At 40.9% G+C, this 8,430-nt stretch overlaps 1 protein-coding gene across 1 annotated transcript in view; it reads left to right on the plus strand.

The window, feature by feature from the left end:
- The first annotated feature begins 929 nt into the window (after positions 1 to 929).
- col1a1a (collagen, type I, alpha 1a) overlaps positions 930 to 8,430 on the plus strand; it is a 25,847-nt gene continuing 18,346 nt past the window's right edge. The window contains 1 exon segment of the mRNA XM_034151704.1: positions 930 to 1,029. Coding sequence (XP_034007595.1) covers positions 930 to 1,029 — 100 coding nt within the window.

The following is an 8,430-nucleotide window of genomic DNA, read 5'->3' on the forward strand; positions in this document are numbered from 1 at the left end:
TGCTCGTTTTCAAGATGCAAGATTCAAAGGTTGTATTGTCATATGCACATACAGGGAAGTTATGGTAATGAAAACCTTAGAAAACCACTGGAGACTTTGTACAAACAAACACTGAAAATACTGGACAAGAAATCAGTTCACCGCCTGTTTAATATGAAATGTGTCTTTAGGGTGACTTCAGGGTACGGATGAAAAACAGCCTCTCGGCACATTTACAGACAAATGTTGATTAATGTGCACTGTTCCTGTTCAATACATGAATACATTAATACAAAACAAATAAGTCCAAGGCTCCTCCGAAATGCAACGTAAATATATATTAGACATAAACAATAATACAATATAAAATAGTGCAAAAAGCAAAAAGAACAGAATTAAAATTGTGCAAGAGACCAATGTGCGGGTAAATGCGTAAGAAGTAAACTTTATATATGTAAAATATATTGTTCCAGGTTGATGTGAGTATGTCGTTTCTCTCCTGTGACATGTGTCGATGCTAAATGTTCAGAAAGCTCTTTATTGTTCTCTGAGTGCAGAGGATAGGGCAGGGGTCTGCAACCTGTTTGACCAAAAGAGACATTTTGCCCCCTTTTCCACCCATTTCTTTTTCTGGTGCCGCAAAACATATCTGATAGCTTGATAGCTTATAAAGTTATTGTTATATCATAGACAAAGACTACCGTTTTTTTGCATTTATTATTTATTACATTATAGAAAACTGTTTACCTCTAATAATAATAATACATTTAATGCTTAATAAACAAAGAACTCTTATAAGGAGAATTAAAAACAATACACAGGCCTACTTTAAAATCAATCAAACAGCACTTTGAGTCCTCTGCACATTGGAAGAAAATAATTAAAATGGACCCACTTTGAAATAAATAAAACCTATAGCTGCACCCTAAAAAGAGTTAGCTGATTGAATGATGATGGAGATCGTCAGCTGTCTTCCTCTTCCGTGTTGTCCCTCGATTCGTAAAGGATGCAGCACCTTTGACCACTTCTCTCCAGATATCAAACATCCCGGTAAGCCAGCATCGTTTGCTGTGAAAGCAGATAACTCTGTCCACGCAGAATCAAACCCTCTGTGTTCCTCCGGTACTTTTCTTTGATGTATCCATAGTTCGCTCATCGAGCCGGGGGTCCGGTTATTCGCCTCAAGAAAAGGCGCTGGTGCGGGACAGTATCAGGATGTGACGCATATGTTAGTTGACCTAATTAAAACCGTTTTGTTTTTTATTTGTGTCACAGTATCAGCTCAAAATACAAAACATTTTCAACCATGCAACAAAATATAAATAGTCCTACAAATATTTTTATTTTATTTCCGTCTTATTTTTGTCTAAGCTCAAGGGAGCCAGAGCAGAGCAGCTTAAAGAGCCGCAGGTTGCCTGGTATAGACGGAGAGATCTCTCTGCGGCTCAGAGGGAATTCCTCCTCTGTCGATACCAACACAGATCACTTCCCTGTCAGGACTGGTCTCAGGTGGGCGTGTCCGACTGTGACCTCTGACCTATAGACAGGAGAAGTGCTCCAATGGAAAAACAATGAGAATGGATTTGTAGGAGTATCATTGCCATGAAGTTGGACGGGAATGGATTGGCATGTTTTCCCTTTCTGTCCCCTGGTCTGGAGGTCAATGGTTTCCCTTTCTGTCCCCTGGTCTGGAGGTCAATGGTTTCCCTTTCTGTCCCCTGGTCTGGAGGTCAATGGTTTCCCTTTCTGTCCCCTGGTCTGGAGGTCAATGGTTTCCCTTTCTGTCCCCTGGTCTGGAGGTCAATGGTTTCCCTTTCTGTCCCCTGGTCTGGAGGTCAATGGTTTCCCTTTCTGTCCCCTGGTCTGGAGGTCAATGGTTTCCCTTTCTGTCCCCTGGTCTGGAGGTCAATGGTTTTCTGAAAGTTGCTCCGGCCCAGGAGTACGAACGTCCCAAACCTCGCCTTTAAGCGCTTTGAGCACCAGGAAAAGCGCTATCTAAATGACATGTATTAGTATTATTTAAAAAGGTAGTTTGTATAAACAGCGATCAGTTAGCACAGACTCAGGGTTAGGGTTAGGGTGACAACAGACCCCACATCAGTGCACCTTTCTGCTGTTTCAAACCAATCTGATAATCTGCAGAAAACATGCATCGTGTCAAAGTTGCAGGAAACCACGAGTTGTTTTGGTTTTGAACCCTTGCTTTTTGGCTCACGTGGAAAAATATAACTTCCTGACGATGTAACAAAATAAAGGGCCCCACAATGAACAAGGTGGCAGCTATAAACATTTTAACGTAAACCCCCCGAAATCCAATTTAAAACACCTCCATAAAACTTCAAAAACCTGCAGGTCCAATCCGAGCAGCTCCTCCTCTCCGTCCCTTTTCACCCCCTGCTAACGTGGCTAAGTGCTAACAGAAGGTCGGAGGGACTGGATCGTTAACGGGCTCTCAGAGACGCTAATATGGAAAGAAGGACTATTTAAAAATTGCTGAGAGGGAGAGAAGAAGGGACTTGAAAAGAGGAGAAGAAAGAAGAGGAAGAGGGGACCCCCGGCCTCCCGACGCCATGCTGGAAAGAGCCAGAGGGGGGGGCCTTTTTAAACACCTCCATAAAGACATTTAGGAGTTTGGGGGGTGCCAGCGTGGCAGCCAGGTAGATGCTGAGGTTTCAGTGTGTGTGTGTGTGTGTGTGTGTGTGTGTGTGTGTGTGTGTGTGTGTGTGTGTACAATTTTGCACTCCCATTTGCACTATGTACATCATCTTTTGTTATAGTGTGAGTGTTCTTGAATTTTAATGTGTGAGTTTTTATACCTCGGGACTGTGAGAAACATTATATCGATCTTTCGTTGTTTACAAACATATTTTGAGATTGACAATAAAGTTGACTTTGACTTATGTGTGTGTGTGTGTGTGTGTGTGTGTGTGTGTATGGCCTAGCATTGCTATACTTGTGGGGACCTAAATATGTTTACACAGTCACGTGTGGGGACTCGCCTGCCTTATGGGGACATGAGGGGAATCATTCATTTTAGGTTGAAGACTTGGTTAGGTTTAGGGTTAGGCATGTGTAGGTTAGGGTTAGGGTAAGGGTTAGGGTTAGGGTTAGGTTTAGGCATGTGTAGGTTAGGGTTAGGGTTAGGGTTAGGGTTAGGTAGGTTAGGGTTAGGGTTAGGGTAAGGGTTAGGGTTAGGGTTAGGTTTAGGTTTAGGCATGTGTAGGTTAGGGTTAGGGTTGGGGTTAGGGTTAGGGTTAGGGTTAGGTTTAGGCATGTGTAGGTTAGGGTTAGGATTAGGGTTAGGGTTAAGGTTAGGCATGTGTAGGTTAGGGTTAGGGTTAGGGTTAGGGTTGGTTAGGGTTAGTGTTAGGTTTAGGCATGTGTTGGTTAGGGTTAGGTTTAGGCATGTGTTAGGGTTAAGGTTAGGGTTAGGGTTAGGGTTAGGCATGTGTTGGTTAAGGTTAGGATAATTCTCCAGGAAATGCATGTAAGTGCAGCCCTAACCCTAACCCTAACCCTAACCCCAACCTAACCCTAGAATAACATAAATACATGTTTATATAAACATTAATGAAAGTAAAACTGTAAAAATGAAAGTCTGTGAGGCCACTGGAGAACAGCGTCTTGAAGTCTCTGAAGACTCAGACTCATGATGAAGACTCTCTACTTGTCCGAATGGTAATATTCTACTGCCTGAACACTCCTGATGGAACTAAATCATTTCCACATTTGGGATCAATAAAGCATCCATCTGTGTATCTATGATTTGTCACCGAACACAGGTAACCCAGGAGCAGAAAGATGGTTCATTAGTCGTGTTTCTGGTCTCCTGAAGATCCAATGTTTAATCTGTTTGCATCTCTATGTTGGTCTCCTCCTCCTCCTACTCCTCCTCCTCCTCCTCCTCCTGTAAAGTGTGGTGATTATCCTCTCAGGGTCAACCTCTACGACCAATCCCATTCCTACATTGTCCTGTTTTGAAAGATTTATTGATAATAGAAATACTTGTAAGTTGCAGACTGAGTAAATGATCAAACCCTCCTTCCACGGTGCAAAGCAGGGCTGAGAGGAAGTCGAGGAAACGAGAAGAGCTGGATAAGATAGGAAGCAAATGAGAACAAAGAGAGGAAGAAGTGCTCATGGAGATGTAAATAAAGTACATTTTAAAGAGTTCTTCTGCACACCGAAGGAGTCTCTGGTTTTACACAAACACACACTAACTGCCCAGTAAGAGCCTCTGGTTTCTGAGGAAGCAGTAAACGCACCAGGTATCCCAGCATGCACTCTGCTTCTCCTCCTTGATCTCTGGACGTGTAAAAACCTGCTGCCGCCAGCAACACGGACACACACACCGACACACACACCGACACACACACACACACACACACACACACACACACACACACACACACACACACACACACACACACACACACACACACACACACACACTGTAGTACAATCTGTTTTAATGGATGTTTAATGCTAACATTAGCAGAACGGCAGCAGGAGAATCATCATTTTGTGCATTTTCCCAGAATGCCTTGCATCAACAGGCTGTATCTCCAAAGTCCAGACAGTCGTCGTTAATCTCAAACCGATTAAAAAGTTATAATTATGAAGATATTCTTGAAACAGAATCACATGATGGATGTAATGCGTGATATTATGCATTTTCTAGGTAATTGTAAGCAATTCACAGGAAATGTGTTTAACCAGTTTGAAGGGTTGGACAAATCTAAAGGTGCTGCTAAAACTTACCTAAAATGTTTCATGGTCTTATTTTAACAATGTGGTCACATGACTCCTTCTGATGTTACTGCTGTAAGCTAGCTAGCTAACGTAGCTAACCTAGTCATTTCAGATACACTAACAAATACTAACAGTTAGCAGTTAGCTCTGAGACAGTTGCTTTGTAACTAACAAACAAAGACAACGCAACTTTTCTTTGTTGTTTTCTTTGGGAATTAACTTTTCCTTTTGGGCAACTTTTTTTTTAATCAACTTTTTTTGGGCAAAAAACTTTTTTTTTATCAAGAATGTCTTTTTTCTTAATTTCCCGTTTTTTGGTCGTCAACTTTTTTCTCCTTTTGTCCCCAAATGTTCCTTTTTTTGTCTGCAACCATTTTTTCTTCTTCAGCCACATTTGGTTTCTGCAGCTTTTAGTAAACGCTGCGCATGTCTCCTCAAGTTGCTGAATGTTCTCTAAACGCTGCACGTGTTGTCGAGTTGCTGGAGATGTTTCTTCATGTGGAACATTTGTGTTTTTATATCTGCATCCTTTCTGAAGCTGTTTCTCCCGATGGAAGAGATTTGGGTCGTTGTAGCACGTTTGCACCTGTCGGCCTCCGTATTATATGAGTCTGAAATATACATTCTGCATGCATGATACTCAAACTTTTATACTTTTGTATGATTTTGAATGCAGGACCTTTACCTGCACCGGGACATGGACTATATTGCAGCTGATTCAGTTACAGCTGCATGTATGGTTGACGTTAAGATCCCTAAACCATTTACCGCTCTTCCCATGAGCATCTGGAAATATCTGCATATTGAAATCATGTAACATTTGATTGCCTTCTTAACCACAGGCTGCAGAGAGGAATGAACACACAGCTGTTTTAAAGCCAGTGTTTTAGACGTGTCTTCCTTTAATGGCAGAGCACCAGTGCAGTGATGTTAATAGTAGAGCAGCTCAAACACACACAGCGTCCCGCCGCTCCGCACTGAGCGTCTCAATGAAAAGGCTGAAGGCTTTGAACGCCTCGTCACACCTGCAGAGCAACTCAAAGTATGTTCAGAGCAGCAGGAGGAGGCGTGTTGGAGACGTGTTGACGGACACTTTGAGTCTCTGCCACGTCCTTTCACAACCAATAATAAATACTTTTTAGCTTTTAAAGGACGCCTCAAGTCCTGCAGGTCTTAAGAGGAAAGGATTGATGTACCTTCAAGTACTATTTGGAGGTACTCAGCATGTCCATGCATTGCTACTTTGTGCATTAGTTATAATTGTATATGTTGTAGATATCCAGCAGCAGTTTATAAAGTCATTAAGCTTAGCTCCACCTTCACCAGCTGTGATGAACACTGCATCAATAATCCAATTATTTCTGTATATGATTCTTCATAACGAGACGTAGCTGTCGTAGAGAGGCTTGGAGCATGGAGGACTAAATGCAAGAGAGACACTGTGAACAAAAAAAAACATTTATTCAAAGTTTAAATCTAGACGGGACAAAGTACTTTAAGGATATTTTGATGATAATACTTTGTACTTTAGTCAGATTTTGAATACTTACTTACTTTTGACTGAATATTTGTACACGTTAATGCTTTGACTTTAGTATAAAATCTGAGTAGTCAGTCAGTCAGTGTCATCCACATACAACACACACACACACACACACACACACACACACACACACACACACACACACACACACACACACACACACACACACACACACACACACAGTCTCTAATTTGATGTATTTATGGCAGTCTGAGTGGCCTGGATGGAGGCGTGATTACACACTGCTATTCCCAGCAGTGTGTAATCACTTTTATTCTGAAAGGTACTGAACTATAAGACACTGTAGGAGCTTTTATTTTGAAAGGTACATAACTATAAGACACTGTAGCTGTAGGAGCTTTTATTCTGAAAGGTACTGAACTATAAGACACTGTAGGAGCTTTTATTTTGAAAGGTACATAACTATAAGACACTGTAGCTGTAGGAGCTTTTATTTTGAAAGGTACATAACTATAAGACACTGTAGCTGTAGGAGCTTTTATTCTGAAAGGTACTGAACTATAAGACACTGTAGGAGCTTTTATTTTGAAAGGTACATAACTATAAGACACTGTAGCTGTAGGAGCTTTTATTCTGAAAGGTACTGAACTATAAGACACTGTAGCTGTAGGAGCTTTTATTCTGAAAGGTACTGAACTATAAGACACTGTAGGAGCTTTTATTTGAAAGGTACATAACTATAAGACACTGTAGCTGTAGGAGCTTTTATTTTGAAAGGTACATAACTATAAGACACTGTAGCTGTAGGAGCTTTTATTCTGAAAGGTACTGAACTATAAGACACTGTAGCTGTAGGAGCTTTTATTCTGAAAGGTACTGAACTATAAGACACTGTAGGAGCTTTTATTTTGAAAGGTACATAACTATAAGACACTGTAGCTGTAGGAGCTTTTATTTTGAAAGGTACATAACTATAAGACACTGTAGCTGTAGGAGCTTTTATTTTGGAAAGGTACATAACTATAAGACACTGTAGCTGTAGGAGCTTTTATTCTGAAAGGTACTGAACTATAAGACACTGTAGGAGCTTTTATTTTGAAAGGTACATAACTATAAGACACTGTAGCTGTAGGAGCTTTTATTCTGAAAGGTACTGAACTATAAGACACTGTAGGAGCTTTTATTTTGAAAGGTACTGAACTATAAGACACTGTAGCTGTAGGACTAACATGTAGAACTACTTTCTTTCCACTGAACGAAACCTACCGTTTGGTTATTGTAAAGATTGCTAATTTGCACCGATTTACGCATTATTTTTAAATGCTGTTATGATCTGTAATTATATCAGAAACACATTCTCAAACACAGAGAAGCACACGGACAAATGCAAGTCCACCCACACTCAGCTCCGTGTGCCGGTGGAAAAACAGCAGCAGGTTTTTCAATCAGGCAGCCGACACACACACACACACACACACACACACACACACACACACACACACACACACACACACACACACACACACACACACACACACACACACACACACACACACACACACACACACACACACACAGAGGTCAGAGTGTGTGTTCTTTACCCAGGAACAGGAAGTGATTGACAAAAGTAGGAGGAGAAAATCGGAAAACGTTGAAGAAATCTTGCTTTTCTTATCATGCAGTAACTTTAGGGTCCTATTGTAGATAATGACACATGTAGAAAACAGTCCTTTAGCTTATTAAAGCTCAACGTACAACACACTCTGTCTGTAAGATGTACTTGTCAGCAGCACAAAAGACAAGGAATTACACAAAAGAGAAAATCAAAGAGTAACATACATGTTGAAATACCAATTTACAGTAAACAACATATGAAGCAGGATATTCTATACATTAAGTGTGTGAAATAACATGATAATGATTTGGTACCTCATAGATATCGATGCTAGCTAACAACAACCCTCTGTTATTTTAGACACTACACAGTCTACAGTGTGTGTGTGTGTGTGTGTGTGTGTGTGTGTGTGTGTGTGTGTGTATGTGTGTGTGTGTGTTGTGTGGTGTGTGTGTATGTGTGTGTGGTGTGTATGTGTGTGTGTGGTGTCTGTGTTTGTGTTTGTGTGTGTGTCTGTGTTTGTGTTTGTGTGTGTATGTGTGTGTGTTTGTTTATGTTGTTGTTGTTTGTGTGTTGTGTT

Source organism: Trematomus bernacchii, unplaced genomic scaffold (assembly GCF_902827165.1).
Source record: "Trematomus bernacchii unplaced genomic scaffold, fTreBer1.1, whole genome shotgun sequence".
Classification (NCBI taxonomy): domain Eukaryota; kingdom Metazoa; phylum Chordata; class Actinopteri; order Perciformes; family Nototheniidae; genus Trematomus; species Trematomus bernacchii.